General features: G+C 39.6%; 1 protein-coding gene across 3 annotated transcripts in view; it reads left to right on the top strand.

Annotated features, from left to right (window-relative positions):
* Positions 1-294: 294 nt before the first annotated feature.
* The window catches only part of LOC132977034 (contactin-4-like), a 163,515-nt gene continuing 136,688 nt past the window's right edge, over positions 295-27,121 (top strand). For all 3 annotated transcript variants that reach the window (XM_061041381.1, XM_061041383.1, XM_061041382.1), the window contains exons 1-2: positions 295-779; positions 13,765-13,901. In XM_061041381.1, coding sequence (XP_060897364.1) covers positions 13,847-13,901 — 55 coding nt within the window. In that variant the 5' untranslated portion in view covers positions 295-779; positions 13,765-13,846. The remainder of the gene's footprint in view (positions 780-13,764; positions 13,902-27,121) is intronic.

Raw genomic sequence — 27,121 nt, forward strand, 5'->3', positions numbered from 1 at the left:
TAATGTGACACTTCAAGTCTATCTTCAAATGTGGTAGAAAAGTTGAGAACATGAAATGGGTGCATTGTGTATAAGGCTAAAATATAAAGTGCAAAGGCTGTTCACTAACAGTGTGGTCCATCAACATTCAAGACTGCTTGGACATCCCAGCAGCAGCACGAGGAGGAGGAGGAGGAGGAGGAGGAGGGGAGGGAGGAGGTGTGGAAGGAGTAGCCCAGTACCAGGAGGAGGGAGGGAGTCTGTTCCGCTTGGATAGCCGGAGCTGTGAGGAGGCTGGTCGTGGGGTTGGGGAGAGCCAAGACAGACAAGACAGCGCTCTCTCTTCCTCCTCTACCCTCTGTCTCTGTTTCTCTCCGCCTGCCGCGTGTGTGTGTGTCCCACTCCGCTCCAGCCTAGTTTGTAGAGGGAGGGAAGGCGGGAGGGAAGGAGAGAGAGAGAGAGAGAGAGCGAGAGAGAGAGCAGCACACTTGACGCATCGGAGGGAGTGAGCACATCGAGGCTTCACTTTTCAATAAGCGACCAGCGAGACAACACGCGCCGTCAACACAGAAAGGAGGCAGGGATGGAGATACAGTAGTGGACACACGCAGCCCAGCTGCTGAATGTAGCGCTGCAAGAAAGGAAGAGCAGCATCTTTTGCGCACAAGTCACACGGATATTTGTTTTTTTTTGGCTGGCAGCATCGCCGCGACTCGACAGAGATGTCCGTGTGCACAATTTTGTTTAGGAAATAATACGGATTAATGTGAGACTGAATTCCCTGGAGACATAGAGGACAGGTAAGATTGTTTATTCTTAATGACTGTTTTTGTTATTGCTCCCTCCCTTATACTTTAGTGCCACTGAAGTTAATCTCTCATCAGATCAGCTCGGCCACCACATTCAATCCAGTCTGCATCCTAACTTTTTTTTTCACAGATTAGATTCAAACCTTGCAGCGTGCTACAGAGGCTGTAGTTCCAGGATTGCCTTCTCTGAATTTCACCCTCCTCTGATCTCGTTTGCTGACTACCCACGATGGAAGCAAAGTAATCCGCAAGTGTGTGCGATCAGTGCAGATGTTTAGTAAGCCTCACAGCGTTGACCCTCCCATGAATAATCCCTGCAGATTTGCTGATTAAACTGCCGTCGCAGATGATGACCACCTACCGCGGCCCCGGGAATCAGGAGGCTATAGTCCCGGAAATCCAGGGATTAAACCGTCCAAAAAAATACAGTGGGAAACTTGAACTGGAGCTCGCCTATAGTATGTTTACATCTCTGAAATGTAATATTGGAAGATTAACACAACCAGATAGCCTTTATGCAGTTTAAGGATAAAAACAACCCCCAAATTAAAAAAAAAAAAAAAAAAAAAAATTCATGATGTTGGTTCTATTCCTAGTTGGGTTTGTTGCTCCTAAATGGAGGTCAGACTTCATCAGGCTTTTTGCCACCTTATTACCACTTTAATGATGTTCATCCCTACATCTGTCACTCATGTAGCTGTCCAGTTAAGACCCACGGTGGACCTGGAGTCTGATGCCACATAAGCCTCCTTTAATATGTTTAATAGATATGAACATCTGTGCAGCTTCAGCATATCTGACATGACAACTTCTGCCAAAACTGCCCCCCTCACGCCATAACTGAAAGTGACTCCTGCAAGAGTTTTTTTTTTTCCACTCTGGAAACATTAAGTAAACCTGGCGTGTGCAGGCACACAGTCAGTGAATGTGTGCGTGTGTGATGATAGCACCTGGCGGATAAGCCTCCATCTGATGATGTATGTTGTTCATTCATAAATCTATGGCTGACTGAGGAGCTGCTATAGTAGCTGTTTGTGTGATCTGCTGCATAGACTTCTCAGAAGAAGATAAGCAAGGGAAAAAGACAACATATCACCTCAAAGGGGTTTGATGATGACTACAACGGAGATGAGATTTTATTTTTTTCTTCACATGAACATATGATAGCTCCTCAAAAGTGTGAGACAAGAGAGACGAGACCCTCTGCAGATCCAAGCATAAATATTTAAGCTTCTTAAAATGGCTGAATTAAAGTCTTGGGAGTGGTGAGCAGATTGTGCAACTCATCTAACAACCATTACGATCCAAACTTTACAGAAAACAGATGTTTAATCTATGAGGTAACAGAGTGGATGCGAAATTAACCCCTGTGGTTGGCTGGAATCTAATGGGATCCTCGATGCAAGCCCAGATGCAACATCGCAGGGAAACAGGCCTTTAATGGCAGCGCACATCCTACAAGCAAACAAGCCAGACGGAAGTGATGAGGCACAGAAGTGACAGTGAAAGTATCTCGGGGAAAGGTGCATTTAGAGGCGTGGCATGAAATTTTTATTGCGCATTTCCACAGGAAGTATCAAAGAAATGTGTCATCCAGGTCATTTTTATTTCATGTCTCTCCAGGAAAAGCTAGCACGGGGAGTGTAAGGAAGAGAGAGAGTATGCATATTCTTAATATTTGTCCACTTCCTTATCTACCTCTCCTTGCCTTCTCACATGCACTCATATTACACTCCATCCCTCGTGACGTTGGTTGATCATCATCAGCTTATCTGATGTTTAATCTGCACAAATGCAGTGTGGGAGCTGGTGAGGGAGGACAGGGGAGTGAGACTTGTTGCTTCATCTATCAACATGCTTTCGTAGTTTTCCACGCCTTTGTCTACATTTTGGACTTTACTACTGCTCGGTTACTAACAACTAGGAACATCGAAGAATCCGACTGTCGGTGTGTAAAACAGTTCCCAATTATTTTTTCTTGCTTTTTAAACCCTTTAAACAAAGCAATCCAGCTGTTTGTTTTTCTCACACAATACTCATTTTAGAGGCCAGAACGAGTTGGTTTCAGATCTCTAAAATATTAATTGACTGGTCAGTCGATCAAATTTAAAGGCAGGCACACTGATCATCAAATAGCCATTTGAGCCATTTTTCTAGTATATTTTTTCTCCAATATCTGCGCCTTAAATGTGAAGATTAGCTGCTTTTGCATTTCTGATTTCTGACTGAAACTGTGAGAGGCGTTTTTTGTTATTATCGCACAAAATGATTAATTGATTAACGAGAAAATCAATCAGTGGGTAAGTCTTAAAGATAAATAGTTATTATACCGAACTGTTAAAGGAAAAAGCAGAGAATAGAGCAAAAATAAATATCAATCTATTTCACAGCTTCTTGTTAGAAGCAATTTCCCCGGTTGGGAATCACCTCTTGTCGAGTATCCATCACCCTTGGATTTACTCTAATCTGCAATATTTTATCTCAAGTGTGTGTAATATTGCTCCTACCCTGCTGATCAGGTTAAAATCACTCTTTTCGTGGGTGTGCATGGTACCAAGTAGCAAATAAAAACAATTGCCAGGTATCAGATGTTTACCACTGTTGCTTTTTTTTTGCCCTGCTCCACTCTGCTGGATTTTTAAAGTAAACAGCGCTGTGAGATTTTCCACAGCAGCACCGTAATGGATGAGGAAGCTGCAGGCTCCTGATTCTACTTTATCGGAGAGCGGTGTGGTTTTATGTATGCCATGCATTTACTAGTTTGAAACTGGCATCATGGAGCTCTTTTGACAAGCCAAGCAGCGAGTGGTGTACAAATCATGCCCAAAGAAGCAGGTTGCTATAAAAAAACCAAAAAAAAAACTGAATTTTTACTCCTTTGTCAAACTTAAACAGAAGGTATGGTAGTAGTGAGCAGACTGCTGTACCAGGAGTGTCAGCAAACCACAGAGATACAGTGAAGATGGATTGAATGTTCATGTATCACAGAGAATGTGGCTTAAAGACTTGAAAGGAAGATAGTAGACAATTAATTGTAAGGATATATCATACAGTGCCAGTTTGTGAATTTTGGTTTCCTTTTTGGGAACTTCGTTTGATACAAAATGTAATTAGTGCAGAAAACTTCTTCAGAGCAGCTTTCAGTTGCCTTCTGTTTGATTTTTTTGTACCCGCACTGCACAGACTGACTTTCATTGAAACTAATCTTTTTTTTTTTTAAACTGCAGGAGTCTGCAGACAAATCTTCCACCCACTGCACTACTCTCAATAAGAGAGAGAAACATTTTTTTGCCTAATTCAGTGAAAGGAGGGTCAAGGCTAAGTGTTATTGACTCACAAATACATCCCATCTTCACCATCAAAAGCGATTGTGTGCACACTGCTGTGAATAGGGAGCCTGTCAGGGATAAGCACACTTGAAAATAATAAAGTAGAGCTTCTCTGTTTTGTCTACCTATTCCCCTCTCTCTGTTCATTTTTAATTTTAAGATTAAAGTGGAAGGGAAAAAAAAAAAGATCCAAGACGGCTCTTTGAGACAGCTTCATTCCCTGCTCTATTTATCTAGTCTCATTGGTTCCATAAATGCCCTATTTTGTAATCCAATCATATTAGAGACATTTCTCTGCTTTAGCAATGCTTCATGATGCTCTGTCACTTTCCAGCCCTTTGGTTTCACGGCACCCGCGGTCGTTTGGGGTAAGTCTTCACAGACTGTCTGAGCCCACAACGTTTCCTAATTCAAACATCGCTGCACACTGCCTCTCCTTGGGAATGGCTTTAATTGAGTGCTTAATAAGAGCAACGCCACACAGCAACCAACTTCAGGGGGGGGGGGGGATCTGAGCGCTGGGAGTGCTGCATTATTAAATGAACTTATATAAGGCCTCCAAAAACATCTTCTTTCCGATATTTCTCAGGAAGAGGCCACGTTCATGCATCTGCTTGTTTATATACACCTTAACCTTAACAGGGATTTGTTTGAATAAGGAAACACCAGAGCACATTTTCAGAGGTGCACTGTGCTCCACTGGGTGTGGCTGCCGTGTGAAAGCCATATATCCTCCCTCATTCAGTACAATACAAGCACATGTGAATGTTTTTTTTTGCAAAGGTTATCATTTGTTTTCCTTAAACCTGAATTAAGAGATTGAATGTACCAGTAAAGACGGCACAAAAGAACCTTAAACACAATGTTTACTTCAAATTAAAGTAGCAGCATGTCTATTCAGGATTTTGTCACACGCTTTCCAGATGTTGAATTTATGCTTGTTTGTTTGTTTGTTTGTTTTTTGACTACCTGAGAGACATCGACCAGTGTCATTGATTTTGTATCCAACAAATGTAAATGTTTCCTCACTCTTTATGAAAAGGAATGCAAGGAAAACAATAATGCTCACTAAGTTGTTTTGTCTGATAAAATGTCACGTCATTTATCTCCATCGTCTTAATCTGGTGTTAAGAAAAAATGAACATATTGGAGATGTCGTGGTGCTCAGAATTTAAGTACACCTCATTAATTGGATTTGTGTTTTATAGTGTGATTCTGTCCTGGACTTGTTGCTGCACCAGTTCGACTGTAAATCTGAAATGATCTAATATTTCTTGGCATCAGCCGTTCAATTAACACACCACATCTCATGTTAGTTCATTTGTGATCTGTTTTCTATGTTTCTCATTTTCTAACTCGTTTTTAAATGATTCCAGTATCAACTGAAAGCAGCCTAAAAGTTGAAGCTGCACAAAACATGCCAAAGAATGGATGAGAGTTATAGACTCACATAGAAGTAGATCACAAACCTCTCATCTTTTTAGTGGACATTTAGAAAGTTCCATATTCTCCAACAAAACTTGCAATCAGACTTATCTGGGCAACAATAAGCTTATTATTTTCATCCTGTTTTACTCAGCTGTAGAAACTGTCCGTTCTTTTGAGGGCTGGTTTTACTTACACAGCAATACAACACGGTCAAGAAACCAGAGCCCTAAAGCTGCAGCTTTTCAATTATTCTATTTACAGTATTATGTAAAGTATATAATGTTAAAAACAAAACTAATTGTCCTTTTTTTCAATATTTTTTTCTGGCTGTTTCACCTTTATTAATAAAGAGAGACAGTAGATATTAGAAGGAGAGAGTGGGGGATGATGTGCAGCAATGAGCTGCGGGTGGGAGTCGAGCATTGAAGATTGAGTCCTTAGATGTGGCACATGCTGTAAACACTGAGCTAAATCAGCCCCTAATATTCGCAGTCACACACATACTCTTCAGATTTTGAAGAGTTCCAGGACGATGTTGATAATAAAATGGTCATGAGTTGCAGTGGCTCAATGGATGTTTACTTATGATAAAATGAAAGAAAACGATGATGACCATCCCTGGCTGTTATATTCAATGCTTTCAATCTTCTGCTGATTCAAGTCTTTGTTTGACTTTTCTCTTTTGATAACCAGAGAAGAAAACTCTATAATTACGATTTCAACATCTATGAAGAACACTGTGTTCAAATGAAAGAATGAAAGAAGTTTGGAGAGAATTACAGAAAAAGCAGAGCTCAGGTATTCAAAACTTCCTTTGTTTCTCCAATAAAAATAATTAGCCATTCCATGGAGGCACTGTTTGTTTAGCAGACCATTTCTGATGTCTGTGGTTGAGATAAATGAGATTCTGTAGTCATTGAATCAAAGAGCAATTAGCTGGATCATTCATATAAACCAAGGACAATAAGAACAAAGAACAAAATACTGTCTTTTGTCTCTGCTTTACAACAAAGCAGTGGATAAGAATTAAAATTCAAGGGGCGCAGACAGCCGAGCGGTTAGGTCGGAACTCGTACAGAGGCTATAGTCCTCCAAGCAGGATGCCCGGTTCAAGTCCGACCTGCGGCTATTTTACTGCATGTCATTCCCCACTCTCTCGCTCTCTCTCTCTCTCTCTCTCTCTCTCTCTCTCTCTCCCGATTCCTACTCTATCCATTGACCTATCAAATGAAAGTCAAAATCCAAAAATGAATCTTAATTTAAAAAAACTTCAATTTTTGTCTGAAAATTTGTCCTGAAACTCGGTGTAGAGAAGGTTGTTCAAATTGTCCGCCCTCAGCCATTACGTAATTATTATTTCACTGAGGCGTGTCATCTCTTCATCCTACATCGACCTAGCCTCATTAAAGTACGATGAATACTTTGGATAACCTGAATAATTATGTAGCACTAGAGATGTTTCACAACTGAATAACAACACAAAAAACGCAGTGATCAACCACGAGTAAAAAACATGACCATGTTCAACAAGAGTCACTATTTGTAATGCAAAACGTGTAAATCCTTAGTGCAGCCGTGGTGTCCTAATGCATGAGACCCTCCATTCTTGATTTTATTGTATTCAACTATTCAAGAAATTGAACCAACATGTTGTCAGTGTGAGATTCAAGTTGCTTTACTGACTTCGGTAAAAACAGTTACAGATTAAATAGCATACATGAAGGTTTGATTCCATACAGTTCTATGTACAACTTTTTAATTTCATGTGAGACTCATCGACAGTAATCTTCATCCACAAGGTTTTTCTTTCTGATAATATTGAGCTGCAGCAGCTCCAGTGATTCTAATTAAATTCTCAGTTTTGATAGAGACGAGATAAGAGAGGATGACTTACTCTTTGTAAAGAAAAGGGAAAGGATCTGTGGTGTGGAAATGATTACTAGATTAGTTCAGTAAAAAGATAACCACTCAATTTATTAATAATTAACTCAAACAGCCTCTAAATCTTCAGGACTTTCTTGGCTCGCATGGTTTTATACAATTGTTAATTTACTGACTATTATACCCACAAAAATGTTTTTTTAAAGACTGTCATCGTTTCAGATAATGAGAGTACTGAAAGTAATGACCACTGGTGTGAAGAATTGAGGTTGAAGTCTAAAATACAACTGTGGCAGAAAGTCGTAGCACTTATTTGATAATCACAAAAACTTCCTGGGAGCTCCTGAGCTCTCATAGGCTCCTTTGGATCGTTGGTGGCGATGGCCTGCAGCTATGCAGCAGTTTGTCCCTTTCCTTCTTCCTGCATCTTCCTCTCTCCCATTTTTCAAACCCGGCGCAGTTTCATCAGATGGCTGTTCATCATGAGTCTGGTTTTGCTCAAGAGTTCTGCCTCTTCAAAGGGAGGTTTTTCTTGTCACTCTAACGTTTGCTAAATGTTGCTTGGTGCCGTGCTCATTGGGTCTTTGTCATATAACAAAGAGTAAGGTCTTTTAACTGCTTTTTGTAAAGATAACATTTATTCTGAATTGGCACTCTACAAATAAAGATTGATTGAGTGATGATATGTATGCTGCATGGCCTTGAACACATTCTCATTGCACATTAGAAGCGCACACAACACTTCAGTGATTTGTGTGAATATTTGTGCATAATAATTTAACACACAAGGCCCTTCTCTTTAAGTAAAACATTCCAGGTTTTTTATTTCAAATGAACATGTTCACTCTGACGGTGTACCTGTGAAGTAGTTGAAATCGAACCTCATGCAATCAGTACACGTCAAAACCCTTTAGAATCATGAAGGCGGCTGCATCGTCTTCACTTCAGAAACCTCGGATACACCTCTATTAATGCTGAACTGTCCTTTCGATCACTGCTGCTTCTTGTTTGGCTTTCTGCCCTAACTTCATCGAACATTGGACGATGGATCTCCTAGGACCAGCGCAGTACATTAACCAAACGTGTTATCTCCTCCAAAGCTAATTTAATTCCAGGTGTGATTCTGCTCCTCCTGCACAAAGACATCAGTTTTCTCTTGGAACTTGCTTTTGTAATCGATTCTGGAGTTTTCTCTGCCTCACCAAGTTTTTAGGACAGCTAACAATGTATTGAAGGAGAACAAAAACTGTTGATCGCTCACTATCCAAGACAGATTAAAAAAAAGTATAGTTTGAGACAAATGTACTATTTATTTGCTCCGAACCTTATAGAAGTAACTTGAATACGCTTTACAAATACATATTTGTTGTCTGTATTCTTTTATACAGACTACTTACTTTGTCCTGTTCAGGGCCACCATAGATTTTCAATGCAGTGTACAGAATAAGAAGAATAACCATGCAGCTCCTAAGTATTTTCTTAAAGGGCCAGTGTGTGCTTGTGGTTGTTGTTCTCATTTTGTACATGAAAAATCTGTTGAGCTGTTGACTCTATAATTGATGAAACTCAGCCGTGTTAGAAATCTCCAATCAATTGTAAAAGACTGAATGATTTGTTATCAACTCCCCTTATACCCAGAATTTATTAACCGAACTGCAAATAATGGAACTGGGACAGTGAATTAGGGATGATAAGTATGACAATAAGTGAATGGTATCTTAAAATATGAGTTGTTTATTATTGTTTATTATGACAGAGCAGTTTGTCATAGTGTTTGTCATTGTAATGACATAACAAGCATTAGTAAGAACTGTAAATCTAGTCAGAGCCTTTGTTAATAAGGCACAGCTAGATATGCTCTGTGTAGCCCGACCACATATCATCTTCCATTTTCCTGGCATCAAGTAACTAAATACATTACAGCAGTAATAGGCAAGAGCAAGTTTGTGAGGCTCTCAACAGTGTGTTATCTTTAGCTGCCGGGTGCTTTATCAGGTCGAGTTAAAAAGGGGTGGAGGTGTCGAAGCAAGACTCTGACACTGTAAAAGCAGATATTTACACGCTGGAGAAAAATAATAAAAAAAAAAAAAGACTAACTTTAGTTCTACGAGTGCATGCTGTGCCCTCTAATGGGATTTTCCACCCTGACAAGGTTTCAGCATGGCAAACGGATACAGAACTTCACAACAGACAAACACAGGCACAGAGCTTGGTGCTGCCAAATGATACAGAAGACTTTTCAGGACTTTAATGTGCATAAAAACTGCTCTCTAGGAGTTGAGCACAGTCTGGCACCATTGAAGACAGCCTCTGACTACCAGGTATATGGAGATAAAAGGTCTCCTCTCTGTAGGTGAGGACAGGAAACAGAGCTTGAAGGTAGGGAATTTTGGGATTAATGACAATGTGACCTACTCAAACAGTTTAGGGCGTGTGGGTTTTTCAGTGGCTTTGTTCCACTTCTTGTCACTGCTGAACCAAAGCAGGGTGCTTCTCTACAACGTAAAAATTACACAAAAAGCTGTAATTTTGGAGAGGTTCGTGTAGAACATGCCTTAACTCCAGATATATTTTCTACCCAGGAGGCTTTGGATTAATATTGCTTGTTTCATAGAGGAGTTGTGCAAAAGGTAGATTTAACTTCTTAACTAGTTGCTCTGCTTTAATTCTTACATCAGAACATATTTTTCTAGAGGCACCCTTTGACATTTCCTCCAACTCATTCTGTATTCTTCCCTTGGAGTTGCTGGCAAACTGAATAAATCTGCCCTCCTTCACTTTACCCTAATGCGTCCTGCATTACGCTACAACCAATTTTGGACCAAATATTCCAACAGTAACATAGAATTTGAATGGTTGGCCTGGAAATAGAGTGTGATACCTTTTTAGTTAACAAAGTTGCCAGACCAATGAGCAAATATGAATTGTTTGCAACCTCTAAGTTCGCCTTTGGTATTCAAAGGGTATTACCGATGGAGGCGGATTGAAATGTCTCTGGATGCAGTTAGATAATAGGTCACATGTCTCTTTACAAAAAAAGAAACCTAAGATGAAACAGCAGTTTGTAGGTTAGAAAGACAGTTCCATTGATTCAACTTTATTCACAGGTCCATTAGGGGTATCTGACGAACATTGAAAGACTCCTTGTCTTATTTGAGCAATATAATGATAGTACATGATTAATATGGTTTGTAGTTCAAGACAAAGGTTTTGTTGTTTTGCTGAAATAATGCATTAGACACCAGCAACCCTGGGTGCAAGCTTTGTTGTAAACCGTGATACCTGTTCCATGGGGCAGACTGAGATAATAATTCAGGTTTGGGGTTTGACTCCACCCCAGGCCACCCTTTCCATACGATCAACTCATTGTCTAGGCCAAATGTTTCCCTCGTTCCAATTTTACATTCAGTTAAAATCGGTTGCTACAGCAATGTAAGTATAACACATTTGTATTCACTTGTCTCCATATACCAATCCGTTTTATTCTAAAGTTGAACAAAATACATGCCACTGTACAACAGGTTTGACTTAAAGCAAAGTGAGCCTACAGTAGGTATGCACTTTCATTAGCTAACCATTTTTGACTGTTTGAAACACACTGCCTTCAAAGTTATATGATAGCTGTGTTGCGCTCATTATTGCTAGAGAGACGTGATCACTGTGTAGCCTGCGGGGAGTTTTGTCACACTGTTATTAGCCAGTCTACTCTGCTAGCCATGCCGGGTATACGTAGGCTAACCTCATCCCTTACTGGAGAGCATGCTACTTATTTTGAAGCATTTCAGTGCGTTTGTGACTAGCGCCTTTTCACTTTCGTGTTATCTCCCTTTTTTTGCCTCACCTTTCCTTCTCTTATGAACATCCATTTCACCTGGCGAACATGTTGTCAATGTCAGTTGAGAAGCAGTAGATGGTTGCTATGCGCGTTGTGAGGCATGCTATGACTTCTTTTTGCAGACTGCAGCCTGGACACTATGACAACTCGCTGAGCACAATAAACCATCTCGCTTACAATGATGCATGCATTCAATGAGGTCTATTCAATCATTCTTGCTGTTCACATTGACTGCTTACGACAGTCTAAATTGACCAAGCCTAACAAGCTAATCACCAATATGTTTCCAGAATTGAGCTCTACCAGTTAAAACCATAGACTACATAAAACGGGTGTAGCCTCAGTGACCTTAATGAAATCAAAACAGTTGAGTTATAAAAAAAATCACCCCATCCCTTGGTTAGAACCAGCAAACAATCCTCCTAAGTCATACAAAAACTAACTGATAAACAAATATTGGCGTTGATTCTTATTTGTTTGAGTGGAGCCAGTTTGGCAAATCATTGCTGCCCAGTGCTTCATGCTACACACAAAAAAACGATACAGTACTTCATCACACGTCATCCAGCAAGAAGCTGCAGATGGCCTGGGTTGTTTCCAAAATCTGTCGCCACTCACTGTATACTGCACTTCAGTAAATGGTAAACTCTCCATTTCTGTAGTGCTGTCTAAATTATGAATGGAAATTATCGTCCCATATATAGTTTCCCTTATTGTATCACACAATGCTTTGTGAGATAATATACAATCGATGGCCACTAACCAAGCAATATAAATCATTTAGATAATTGAATGGATAATTCAAAGATTTTTGCGAACAGGAAGTGATGTACGATTGCTCTCATCCATTGTGGACAGACGAGAGAAGCATAACCAGCACACACACATAAAAAGAAAAAAAGTTCATATTTGCATTCTTACCAAAATCTAGAATCTGTTTGAATAAATAGAAAAAGATTTTGGATGGAGTAACGTTAGTGTTTTCTAATGATGAGGACAAGCACTAGACCATGATATGACCATCTGTATGCACCATTAAGTAGGTTGTGTTGTGAAAATATGTTTCATGACTTTCTTAAAAATACAGTATTTTATATTTATTGTGTATATTTGAGTATAATATTTTTAACCATGGAAATTCATACCATTATTTTGATTATTTATTTGTTTTTTTCCCCCAATTATTTATTTAATTGTGAGACAGCAATGATGTCATTCTCAGCGTCCAGTGTGAGTGTTTTTTTTTCACTATTTAGTCCACTACAGTGAACACTATGCATAGGAAATAGTGAATGAGCGAGTGATTTTGGAAACACAGAGCTCGACTTTTTTGTGCAAATATTGTTTTTCAGCTGTGAACCTTGTAATTCCCATGATGAAAGACAAAATTGGTGCTGCTATGGGAATTTCCCAGCAGTCCTGTGTCTTATAAGTCTTCTATTTGAAAGTCACTGATCTGTTTCCTAAACTCTAGTCCCTGTATGTATTCAACGTCACACATGTACCTAAAGCCACATAACTACACTAATTCTGACTCCTGGTTTGGGACTGCTCTTTTTTTCTTGGGAGTACAAATTTTTCAATACATTTCTACCAATTTAACCAAATTACACTCATTCTGGTTCAATTAATCTGAGAATATTAATATGCCGTTCATGCCAAGAGCCAGTAAAAGGAGAAATGGACAAAATGCAATTATTGATCAATTTGTTAAAGTAGAGAAAGCATGTACTGTAATATTACAGAGTAGAAATATTTCTGTCATATAGCAGCAAATGGCACAGCAAAATCATTTCATTACATTTGTGTTTTATTTTCCTAAAAAGAATGTGTAAAGAATCTTTCTGAGCGGTGACAGTCTTTTCAGACTTTTCCTTCCTCAGGCCTTCATTCATACCTTCAGTGTTCCTCTTCAGTGGGGTTTGAGAGGCTTGGAAATGCTCAAATCCTGACAGTCAACTAAACTTTCTCACTCAAGAGGAACATCCTCTGTGTTTTGGGAAAAGCACTTTTTTTTAATTCCCCTGTATTAGATTTTTGGCTTTGCACTTTAATTAACTTAAACTCTATGAGGCTTCAAACTACTTGGAATTATAGGAGGGGCTTTACCTTTATACAGACCTTAAAGAAATGTTCTTCCTAGAGCTGCTGCAGATATGGAAATAGATGCATATGAAATGTTATGTGAACATGTGCCCACCTCTACCAAACAGTGCAACTCTTCTTTTTCTCTGTGGTGAGGCAAATGCCTCGTGGATTTGATGACTAGAGAGGGTATTAAAAGACTTTGTTGTAAAGACTTTAAATGGTGGTTGATTAAATATGACTTAAAGTCCTGTGTTTCGTCTATCGGGCATGCTATCACAGTGCTCTTAGCGACACAATCCTCCGCTCTCTTTTTGTGTTCCACACCTCGTAGAATGATCATGCAGCAGGAAACAACAAAGATGCTGCTTAAGAGAACCTTACCACCATTCTCATCTCACCTTTTCTTTTTCTACAGATTGGGAAACGGGAAACGTGCAAATCGGATGCCATACATCTGTGATTGGATGTGAGACTACTTTGACCCAACAAAATTGAAGATGATGTTGCTATGGAAACTGCTGGTGCTGCAGTCACTTATGGGGTGCCTTGCAGGTAAAGTGTCTTATTAAGAACTTTTGATGCATGCCAAAGCTGCTTTGTGAAGTCTGAGGCCTTATTCATATGTATTTGGGGCAGGTGACAGTGTGAAAGCCTAGTTTAGAGAGCAGCAACCTTGAGCAGATAAGCCATTAGCAAACATGTTCCCTTCCATTGAGGTTAAATAATGAGAATGTAGCAATTTATTCACCATGCAGATATTGTTAAAGTAAGCCCACTGGCTGATGAATACTTTTTACCCTGGCAACCTTGCATTTACGCTGAGCCTTAGTGTGGTTTGTGGCACTCAGAAAAGGTTAGTTGCTTTGTCCTGTATGTAAATGAGAGTGTTTCAAAGCAGGGACAAAATTATTCACTTTCACTAAATTTCTCCAATCACAAATAGCTGAGTTTGAAGTGAAGAACTGTCATGACGCCACGGCAATTATTGCGATTCTCGCCAAGGAATCACAATATAAACACGAAGTGAATACAAATGAATGGATTAAATATTCTAGTAGCCAAATCATTTATTCATGTTATAAAATCGGTGCATACGTTTCAAAGGCGCCATGTTGTTTGGACAGAAGCTTTAAAGGTTTTTCATTAAACTTACATCAGCTGTATGAGCCACGAAAAAGAAACCCATTTTCATGTGATTTACTTCCAATTAACGGGCCCAATTACGTTTTTTAGAACTACATAATGATGCAGATTTGGAAAAAGTTCAAATGCAAGATTTTTCAAGTCTTTCCCCAAGATAAGAATACGATCACTTTTAAGAAGTTATTTTTGTTGAATGGAGGTCAGAGCTGACAGTTTCAGGTAGTTGGGGAATCTAAATGCTGATTGGCTTTCATGTGTCAAACAGATTTGTCACTCAAATTCAAATGTCTTATACATATTTAACTGTAAGCTGCACTTTTTGAAAAATAAATCAAAGGACCAACCGAGGCCTGCTGATACGTGATTGGTCAATACAGCTTGGACTACAAACGTACTACAAATGGAAGCCAGAACACTTCCCATGCTGAAAATCCAGACCCTGAGTGCAGATTCCACATCTCTATGAAGAATCTGTAAATTGAAATGATTTGCCCCCCTGAAAGACTCTAAAGGCCCCGACACACCAAGGAGGTCGTCGGCCGTCGGTCATAGTTGCACCGTCGGTGAGCGATCGTCGCCCTATTCTTCCTTCTTCCTTTTTTTTCGGCCAATTCGATGTTGAATCACAGTGAGAGGAATCACTCTGATTGGCTGTTTTGAAGTTTCATTGAACTCCAGCTCTCGACACAGGTTCAGGAAAGCCCCTTGAGCATGCCGCTGTAGTATCCATGCTTTCACCCATTAGTGCAGTTTCTCCTTATTTGTCGCCTCTTCTTTTCTTTTTCCACTAAAAGACCGAGGGCTGACAACGCCAGTGCCATTCTCAACTTTTTATCAGACATTATCCTCGATTAAAATTACGTATATTACGAATGGTGACCAACAGCGGTGTGAAAATTGTCTTCTCCTATCATAATAACGGACTACTGCTGTCTGCTTACATGGAGAGTTATTTCCTCTCACGCATGCGCAGAACGTACGTGGTGGTTGGACGTCGGCTGTTATCTGTGCAGTGTGTTCAAGTGCAACTTTTTAGCCCAGACAAAGGAGTCATGAGGCGAGGTGAGGTGACACCACAGTCGGCCTTCGGCCCCACGAGTTCTTTGCCCTCTGCTTGGTGTGTCAGGGTCTTAATTGACATAGCTTTGTTGCCACAGTCACATATCAATCAATCCATCAGGGATTAAGTTAATTGGACGATTATTGAATGAAACAATAAAAACTGTTTAAAAGTCACAAAATATTGGAGCTGCTTGAAGTAATGTTTGTTATAACAAAAGCTGTGAAATAATGATAATTTAAGTTCAATTTACTGATACATAAAAAGGAGCCACGAGTTAGACATAAGCCCTTCCTGGTGCTTCTCAAATGTCCGCCATTAAATTACAGCGCAGTAAAGTTGAATTATAGCTTCATTATACCCCGGTGCCATTTCAGCCACAGCCTCTCTGGCATTGATCACATTTTGATGGAGGACTTTAATTTGTCTCCTTTACAAATAGGAGAGGTCAACGGAGAGCATCAGCTGAATCACTCAGTGTTTAATCAACAGGTTTTATGCGAATCAAGATGAAGAAAAGACTCTATTGATGAGGTCTGTGTTCTGGTGAAACCCTTGTTCTCATTACTCAGCACACATTAGGCCTCCTGTGAACCCTTGTCCTCTTCTCCAAATTAGATCATCGGATTTATTTTATAAGGGAGCCTTGATTTGTATTGCATTGGCCTTGTGGTTAAGCATATGCATGTCACTGCCTGTCCTGCGGTTAACAATCCCTCATGATCGCAGGTGAGAATTGTCCAGTTTAATTGAAGTCTAGCTCATCACAAACTTTGTCTTCTGAAAATGCTGATATAAGTCATTTGGAAGATGCAGAGGTGAGATCATATACCATGACAAGGTAATTGAACATCCACTGCTAATGTATGTTTCATTTTATTTGCAAGGTAAAGTGTGCATGTACACGTGTGAGAGCCGAAGTAATGATGTCATGTTCCACTACATTACAAAATGCAATGCGTCAACTATTCTGAAATCTGCCTTTCTGAGCGACAACTTTTTTTGACATCTCAACTTGTCAGTGACTGCAGTTCATCTAGACTTTACTGCCAATCATTCAACATAGTCTGTGTGTGTCGTTGTCCATACACTACACTATACAGCACTAAAGTCAATGCTCCTGTTTCCACATCACACGTCGCTGTCCGTCTCCAGAGCGTGCTCTGTTTCAAATACGCACCGAGTATATTTTTGACGGAGCCCGTTGCAAGCTAAACCGAATAGAGCGACCCAGACAGAAAGTTAGACAAGGAAACACACCGAGCATCCGGTCAATTTCAAAATAAAACACAATAAACAGACTCCTGATTGTACATTCCATCACGTTACCAACATTAAGTCAAAACAGAACAGGAGAACAGCAAAGCATCCTCAGTAAGACAAAGCAACATGTTTGTTTGAAAGGTTTTTCTATTCATTCCCGCGTGATCTTGTAGTTTTCCTGTGATCTTGTGAAACCTTGTGTACAACAACTCACGGCTGCGCTCTGCTGCACTCACGCTCCAGAGACGGACCCAGCGGGGCAGGTCACACCGTCAGACGCAGAAAAAACCATGGCACTGACAGAACGCAGCACACACAGACTGTGGAGCTAACAGGTTGTAAGCTAATCTAGACCTCGTGTGGATTGCTGATTGTTAAAAACTCCTAAAAAGAAATATAGTGAATAAAAACTAGAAGGAAATCACTACCAATATAGAGTGGATCAGCTGAAACTCTGAGCCTCAGAGTGTGCAGCAACTCTTCAGAAAAAGTAACATGTACTCCGAGAATCAGTCCGGCAGCTTCCAAAACTTCCTTCAGTGAAAGTACCCACTCGATGTAAACGGCTTGTTGCAGATTCATCTTACATTTGAACACAATCCTCAGAGATACTGAGCTGATATCAGAGAGACATTTCAGACATTAAGTCACAGCAAATTATAGCCTACACTTATATAAGAACCTTTTTGATTCCTGTAAGCACATGCTCCTTCAGTAGTTCATTTCAGGTACATGTGTAATCCAGACCTCTGCAATTGTGTCCAGAGGGCTTTGATGTAAGAGATAGAGCAGGTAGCACATTTACATCATGGTAGGTGCATCAATGAGGACACAGTTTCTACATTTTTAAAGTACAGACTAGACTGAGAGAAGAGTGTGCTCTCACAGATCCACTGAGCATGTCCTTGAAGCAGAGCGGTGAAAGGGTCATTTTTTTTAGACGAATATTTAAAACTCCCAAGTCATGAACATTTGGCTTAAGCAGCATATGAAGGACGTGTATTCTTTATGGCTTCACTTTAAGGCTATTATGTCTTCAGCTGAGCTGCAAATGAACATCTTTGAACTATGTTTTTTTTTTTTTTTTTAAGTATTAAGCAAGGTCACAGAATTATTTTAGGTTCACTCATTCACTACTAACATTTTGAAGCCAGCTCAGTTGACTTTGAATGACAGGCTACATCATGGTTTGAAGTATAGTGTGTTGGAATTGACAACAACAAGCAGCGACGATGCACTAAAAGCATTCAGAAAAAGGCTTGGCTTTAATATGCTGCATACCCAAGCCGTTTGCTAGAAAGGTGAATCTTTAAGGCCAAGGAAAAGGTATTATTATTTAGTGAAGCTTTATTAACACTCCTCAGCCCGGGGAGTCATAAGTTGATTTGATTTTCATGCGCAAATGATTAAAAAACAAAACTTGATAATGACAAATGTGCTGGTTGAATCTAAAAATCCAATTACAGATTTAAATGAGCTACCTGTTTGTTGATGATGACTCCAAAACACTGGAACCCATGGGCAACAAAAGAGATGAAGGCTTTTTGTTTCTGACAGCAACTGCAACAGAAATGTTCAATGTTCGGGGATTTTCTGTGAAAAATATAAAGATTGTCCTTGTTTTTTTATCAGATTCGTCGAACATCTCCTCACCGTCTCATAGCTGTCTGCTCTCGGTGTTAGCTGGAGAAAAAAAAAACAGACTGTTTGCACACCAGCCCTGGCTCTGTGAATGAACAACAAACAAAGTTGCACAGAGCGAGCCATGCCACTCCAGCCACTTAGCAGGTTGACTCTGTGCACTGGATTCTGACCTCTGCCACTGCCAGATACTAACTCTCTTCCACACCCTTACTCATAAGAAACAGAGTTACATCATGCTGCCCCGATGAGGTTAACTGAACTCTGTTTAGCAGACACTACTGAATCCACTGTATGGCTTGACATGAGTCTTTAATGCTCCTAGAAAAGCATAACCCTGAATTTAGTGGGCGGAGTCTATAAAGGACAACTTCCAGGTGTAATACGCGACTTTCTATCAGGTACATGTAGCACTTTAGCATCCGTCTCTCAGACGAAAACAAACTCCCTCAGCGCATCGCCTCCCCCTATCCCCGACCTCTTCTTCAGTGCTCTGACCAGCAGCCGTTTGTAGGACTGATCTCAACTCTGAAATGCAGCCCAAGGATGATCTGGCTCTCATTTCTCTGAATTCATTGAGGACCAAACAGCATATTTGATTTTGTTGAGAAAGTTCGATACAATTTGTGAAGCTACTCCACTATTATGCGTCGACAAACAGCGTCCCTGTGTGGGAGGGGCTGGTGGCAGGTCTAACCGTTAGAGAGGGAGAGGCTCACAAACATAAATTAAGCATGTTCAGCCACTGAGGGACACATAGACAAGTGGAAGGAAGTGCTGCCCGTCAGTGTGAACACAGAGCTAAGAACAACAGACTCAGAGGAAGTTTGACTTCACTCTTTTTTTGAAAGGCATTACTTAAGACTACAGGATATAATTGATATCTGATTTATAAATATTTTAAATGTTGTATGTTATACGTTAGAGGGATGGCTGTATTTGTTTGGAGGTTTAGTTCTTGCATCAGCAATCTTTCTTTCAATGGAGCCAAGGAACATATCTGGACCTTAGCTTGGTTTATTTAAATAAAAACTAATACTTCTAAGTTTTAGCTCTGCTCTTGTTAAAAATTATTATTATTATTATTTTTTTTAAAGTTCAATACACATGAGAAGCAATATCCTTATAAACAAATATATAGAAATTCTTGCAGGGATCTTTGCCCATATTACATTTTTCTGTGTTGTTTTTGGGTGTAAACCTTTGAGCAGTGATTATTTAGTCCCCAGCCAAAAGCAGCAGCATGCAAATTAACTCTAAAAAAAAACATAGCTGTCATGTGCAAAAAACATGAGCAAAGACACACACAGACGAAGATACTGGTGGAGTTGAGCAAGAGAGAAGGGACCACTGTGAATGTTTGCAAATAAATCAATCCTGCTGCTTCTTCCCTATAAATCAGTTCCCTGCTATGTATGCATTATAGATATAGTGTACATAGATTTATAGCTCAACCTACATGTACAAACTTAAACATACACACTCCCACTAACAAGGACTGTATATATTTAAAACTGCTTTTGCAGTGTTTCAGGCAGGCAATGCCACGTGTATGGCAACAATCATATTACAGAAAATGTACCCAAGGTGTGATGCTAACCAAGTGATGAACAAAGGGAGCACTTAAACACATCATATCCAAATCAGTTATGATGAATGATTAACGATGTCAGCCTTTTTAATATTTCATATGTAAAGATAACTGCCTACAGCTTACTGCTGATACAAACAAGTATGCTAATCTGACAAAGCTTCCACTGTATTACGCATGAAATATTAATTTTATTTTTATGTATTTATTTGAATATTCATGGAGAGGATAATAAAGACATCACAGAGGTTGTTTTTTTTTTTGTCTCAGAGTATTATTCACCAGGGGATTGTTTGCTGTGCACACTTTTTTTTTTCAGTGTTACATGATTTATTTCCATGCTATCTCCCCTGAGAAGTGCCCTGTATGATCAAATTTGTTCATACTGCCTGCTATTAAGCTACTCTACTACTATACTCTAGAGTAGCTGCTTAGGAAGCTGTGTATGTGTGTGTTTGTGGTCATGTGTATGTGTGTGTGTGTGTGTGTGTGTGTGTGTGTGTGTGTGTGTGTGTGTGTGTGTGTGTGTGTGTGTGTGTGTGTGTGTGTGTGTGTGTGTGTGTGTGTGTGTGTGTGTGTGCAGACTGAATCAGTTCATAAGCAGCTCTTCCGCTAGAGTAAGAGCATCCGCTGATATATATCTCATATCTGTGATATTCACAGGCATTGTTCTACGGCGCCCAGGCCGAGTCTTTGCTGAGACAACAACTAAATAAACAATGGACAGTATTTTGCAGGTCCATTTATCTACAGAAATAGGAAGAAAACCTAAATATTCCCAGGAGCAATTGCATGTTTGAAACATAAGTTGTTGTTTTTTTTAAAGCTGCAGTCTATTTAAATCCAATGAATACAAATCAAATAAGAAAGAAAAAAAGACATTAAAAGACATTAAACGCTTTACAAAGCTGTACAACGAATGTAATGGATAAGATAAGATGAGCTGGAGCTTTATCCATCCCAAGTGAGATAGCTGTGCAGCAGGTGCATTACAGGAATTCCATTAGAGCATTTTAGTATATGCACAAAAATGGAACAAGACACCAGTAAGATACCAATGTAATATACCATTAATGTAAGAAGGCTCCACAGTTTAGGATGTATGTGTAGTAGTAGGAGATGCAGAGAATGTAGAATAGTTTCATAGCGCTTTTGCACAAGGAAAAGATTTTGCTCCATAACATACACAACTTACAATCATCCACATTAGCAAGCGAACGTTTGCTCGCAGAACCGCACAAAGGACTCATATAGCCTGCAGATGATGACCTTAGTTTCGCCCAGTAGTTGGTTGCAATGTTTGGTGAGACAGATTTCTCGATATAAAACAATTTGTTCTCTGCGTTGTATTCTGTGTCGGAAGCTAAAATTAGCACTGCTGGTGCTGGAGGGGAGCTGAAGCGAGGGGAGGCTTTGGAAGCGTGGATAAACTTCACAGTCTTTTGATATTCACTGAGAACTGTCCCCAGTCTTTAACGGAGATATCAGTTCACAGGTTGTTTAGGTTGAGCCAAAAAGACCCACTGCGTGTAGAGACACCAAAAGATGGTCAATGTCTATTTTTTTATTTTAATTTTTTAGTTGCTTTATAATCAGACATCCTCAAAACAATCCATAAATGTGAAACAATTAACATGAAGTAATACAATATTTTTTATTTCCATTGACTTGCTGATCTGGAGTCCTCATGAGGCACTTAGTTAGACAGAACCTCAGCAGTCCATCCCAACACAGCGTAGATGAATGGACTGTATTTGTGATGCTGAAAACATTGACTACATGGAGGAATGGGAAAAGGAGCACTGAGCCTTTCCCCGAAACTAAATCCTTGTTATAAAGTTTAATCCAAAGCCCTCACTTTTGGTCTCTTTTCGTTTGTATGGTTTCAACGGTACAAGGCATTGCCAATTAAAGCTGTTGACAGTGTAGTCCATGGATTATTCAGAAGAAAAAAAAACCTGGATTTTGTTTCTTGGAAGGCCTGTTGAGGTTTTTCAAGTGTTATTTTTCAATTCGTTGAGCACAAGAGACAAAATTGGGGAGACAGAAATCCTGTGCGTGGACATTTAAGAAACTCAGCAGTCAGCATGATCTGCACAATGCTGCCTATAGCTGTATTATGTCAATTTAAGTGTGAACAGAACCCACATTCAGTGATATACTGTAATCCTTTGAGCTATTCTACTTTATCTGTTTTCTTACCAGGACCTTCAGACGGCCCATAAATAGCTGTTCTCATTACAAATTTAGTCAGATGTCCTTGCAGTTAGAAAGAGATAGAATCTTTGGTCTTTTATTTTCTATAACCAGCAGCCTGATGCAGGCATTGTTGCCCTTAACAACAAAACTAAATGACAATAGAAATAAACTGGCTCTGGATAACGAAACAGACAAACCTGCTTGTAGTGATAGCAGATTAGAATAAATACATTAAAGGTTGCACATTATCTTCCTTCTCAACAACTTTAGACCACCACTCTGATCCTGTATTTTACCGTTAACCCCTCTATTTCAGTCCTGCAAACAGAACAGGCTGTGTCTCTGTCTATAGCTCTAAAGGCCGGTGAGCTGTGTTTGACCATGCCTCTCTGTAAGGGCTTTGGTGGCTTGGCCTTTCTTGCAGCATGCCTTATTGTTTACAGTGAAAAGCCAGGCTCAGAGGGCAGAACAAACACCTAGCTGTGGGAGCGTCACCCACCTAGGGGAGGGGATACTGCTCTTTTTGACTTCACAAAGGAAGAATCTCCAAACAGAAGGAACCTGATACCTGATTTTGTGAAGAAAAGAAGGAGAAACATGCAAAGCCTTTGGGGATTGGATCAAATCAACGGAAGGGGGTATTAGGACAGAGAGCATGCCCCCTCTACTGGAGTCTAGACTCTTGTGGTGGTGAAAGAAGGATGCAGGAAGTGATGAGGGCTGGACAGCTGATGAACTCAACACTCAACACTGATGAGATGGATTGAAGGTGACTGAACCCTTGAATGACAAACTGCCAGCAGCAGATAGGAGATAGCAGAAGGATGATTGGTTGGTAAGGTTGTTGCAAAACCTGGTTGGTTGGAGACTCGAGTGAAGTAATGCTGTGTTGTTGTATTTTAGTAACAGGATCATTTTAACAAAATAGGGAAAAAAAACACTTAAAATTACATGTTTTAACAAAAAAAGTTTACTTTATTATTATATGAAGTTTCTATTATTCAATTCTATTTTTCTATGTTCAGTAGTTTAGTTTTTTTCCCCTATTGAAGGATTATTTTTATATTATAATTCATTGAGTACAGTACATAAAGTGCTCCTTCCTCACACCCAAAGCCAATGGTCAAAGAGTAATATATAAGGAGAGTGCAGAGTAATGTAAAATGTAAAAGACTAACTTCACCAATTGACACACTTGGGTGCTCGGCACCCTACTTTTTATGCTGAGCTGTGCTCTATAAATGCATATAGACTAGCGATTCTTTACTTTCTCTGTTTCAGCTGTCACTTGTCAGCACAGAAACTGCTCTTTGACAGACCAAAGCAGCTCCTCTGTGAATACTAGAAGGAAAGTTGGAGCACAGAGATAAATAGAAGCCTGATATCCTCTCGTTTGTAGCACATGCTGTCAGTTTAGGTGCACTGCATGGGTTTATTTTTAGGACATTTAATGACAAAGAGTACATGAAAAAAAAAAAGATCACAGTAACAAACAGATACACTTAATTGACCTTATTTAACAACGTACACTGAGAGGTAAAAGGGATAGTAGACAATTCAAAACAAGCAGACACTAAGATTGAGGTTCAAAAAGTGGAGGATCTTGAACAGCCCTCCAGTGATATTAGCAAAATGAATAAATATGTCTAGTAACAAGTCAAGTTAGAGAACACATTATCGCATAATCAATGTTTGTAGAAGAACAACATTATGGACTAAGTTAGTTATCATTTACACCATCCATGAGTTTCGGTGGATGAACTTTTGTGAGAACAAGGGACAATATTGATTTGTTTTCCGTATATACATTGACTTGAGTTGCATGAGTGTGTATAGCTCCACTTTAAGTTCAAGGCTAACCTCATTTAAAGTTAATTTTCTAAGCTTGATGTCAAAATGACCCACTTTTTTGACATCTCAACATTTTGTGTCTTGTTTCAGATATGTTTTAACATTTCAAAATGTTTTGTGAGATTGTCAGAAATGCAGCCAATGCTATTCTTCTAAAATGCTCACTGGGCAGCTTTGGAAGATCCAGTCAGAGGCCGGCACAGCGCTAATGGTGAGACAGCCACATATAGCTGGGGGGAAATGTGCTGCCATTTAGCCATGTGTCACCCCAAGACTGGATTCACTCAGTGAGTCACAGCCTGCCCTGAGCGGGACAAAGTGTGTGTTGACCACTGCAAGCTTACTGTCATTGCAAATAGGAAAATGGGACAAACTGCTGAAGTCATGGTAGAATGACTTTCAAAAACAAGGTTAAAACTAAATGATTCTGTTATAGTTCTGATGCTATTTGAAAAGGACTCATGCTCGTGTTCTCACATCCCTAAGCCTCACTAAAGCTGTAATCAACCCTTGAAATCACTTTTCAAGAAATAAAACCTGCATTTTCGTCATTTATTGCCAATTAATTAAAACAGATTATCCCTATAGGGCAGTTTAGAGCCTTTGTATAATGAAGTAGAACATTGCAAAAAAGGCAATAAACAACATGGCAAAAGGTAATTTTGCATGTGCAATTCTGCAGTCCTTTGAAGTTCAATGCATATTTTACCGTGCTTTTTCTAGCTATACAGCACTTACAATTTAAACAAATGCTATGAAAAGCTATCCAGTTTAACACACACGTATCAATTTGGTACAGTATAGGCAAGGCGAGTTAATTTTTATAGCAGATTTGCCAACACTGCATTTCAAAGTGCAACTGTGCAAACCAGCCCGTATAAGAAAGTACAAACATGTCAAATGCAAATTTCTGTAAGAATAGTGAAACCATTTCAATTCAATCATACATGGATACTTTGTCAAGCGCAGCTCTTCTACACCCTTTCCTGGTGATCGTACATGCAACCTCAGGGCTATTTTAAGATTAGAGGTTTCCTTGCAAAAGCATTAACTGCTGCCACAGGATTGAAAAATAGTAATACCCAACTCAAAATGTCACTCGGCCCGATTTGGCTGTTTAATATGAAGATTTGACGATTTGTTCCTTTTTTTTTTTTTTTTTACAATTCAGCACCCTACTTAATTTCTGTCAGACCACATAAATCCCACGTTTTAGCTCAAAGTCTAATGCTTTAATGCCTTTATTAATCTGTGATGTGAAAAGATCAGATTTCCACACAGTCAAATGTAGTAAAGTGTGCGACTTGTTAATATTCAGTGAAAGGAAAAATCCCTGCTCATCACTAAGCATCGCTCCTGCCAGGCTGTTGCTGCGTCAGCACTGTCACTCAGTGGGTGGCACTGGAGGAGATTGTACCATTGTAGTAGTTTAGGCCAGGAGGATTTGACTCCAGGAGTTTTATAATTCTCGCCTATTTAAAAAGTCAAGTTCAGATAAAGAAACTTTCAATATTTTCTCCTCTTTGTTCTCAAACGTGAGATGAAAAAAAAGGCAAACATCCACATTTGGACACTTATGGCAATGCCATGCTTGAAATATGACCATCTCTCACATTCAGTGCAGGACACTTCAACAAGTTTATTGAAGAAGAACGGGACTGAACCCCCGATCTTCAGATTAACGGAAGACCAGCTCAATCTCCTGAGCCACGATAGCCCAACCCAACACCTGGTTGTAATGGATAGAATTCTTGGAAAAGTCTGTGGACAAGCCAATATGACCAAATTGATTAAATAAATGTAGGTCTTTGGCATATTTTGATAAAGAAAGCGATGAAAGTGTTATTCAAGTTAGCCATAAAAAACAATATTATAAAGCTTCTAAACAGTCGATAAGGTAAACTCTGAGACTGAATTGTAGAGTGCTGTGATTCCCATTTCTGCTGTGCTCCCACCAACAAGATGGCTATCTGATGTGATATCAAACATGTGAGAGTAAGGGTTCAGCAACAGGCAGCAGAATCCTGTTTGTGTTTGCATGAGGTTTATGAGAGAGAGGGGGATCATTACCTGTACTTCAAAACACTCTTTGAAAGTGATAAAGTCAGAAGGCGCTATCTGCTTAGTACATTAATTTATTGCTCGCAACAGATGGCACTCTTTAGCATATCAAAGAATCCTTGCTCGGCCAGTTTTCTGAGATATTTGTGCTTTGTATTGACCATGAATGTTTCATTTTGCAGTAGTGAAGTCCAAGATGAATTTACCTCATATAAACCTCTCCAATTATCGCTGGGACCAGAGTGGAAGAAGGCAGATGAAAAAGTTAGCTTTGTTTATACTAGGCATTGACATGTCAGGGCAGGAATAGCAAAGGTGTGATTAATAACATTAAGAATGACTGCTTTGCGTAAGCTGGATGGACTGACATGTCTTACGCTGACAATTATATGGACCAGGCCATTTGTGGTATGTTGAAATAGGATAGCAGAAATTTGACCCAAATGCTGAAAGTTTGGGCAAAGCTTGTGCAAATATTATGAACTTCATAAAGGTCGAGTTAAAAAAAAAAAAATAGATCAAATTTGCTTGGGTTATTGCTTTTGTCTCAATAAAATCATCAATGTTTGCTTGACAGGTACACAGCCATATTGGATTATGCCGTTGGGAAAATCATATTGGTAAATGGACTTGAGCTAGTATAGAGCTTTTTGCACCACATGTCACACCTAGCCATTCACACACTAAGCAAAGGTTGCTGTAGAATGACCATCAGAAGTAACTAATCTAATCATACTCACTCATACGCCGCCGCCAAAGCAGCGGGAGCTATTAGGTTAGGTGTCTTACCCAAGGACACATCAGACTTAGGAACTGGAGATCGAACCCCGACCTTCCAGTTGAGAGTTTGGTCTTGGGTTTGGGCTTGGGTGTTGCCCAGTGGGTGCTTGGGTGCAAATGTTTGTGAGGGACCCTTACCTTGTTGCAGTATGTTTCATCTACTTGTAGTTTGATTGGAACATG

Source organism: Labrus mixtus, chromosome 7, assembly GCF_963584025.1.
Source record: "Labrus mixtus chromosome 7, fLabMix1.1, whole genome shotgun sequence".
Classification (NCBI taxonomy): Eukaryota; Metazoa; Chordata; class Actinopteri; order Labriformes; family Labridae; genus Labrus; species Labrus mixtus.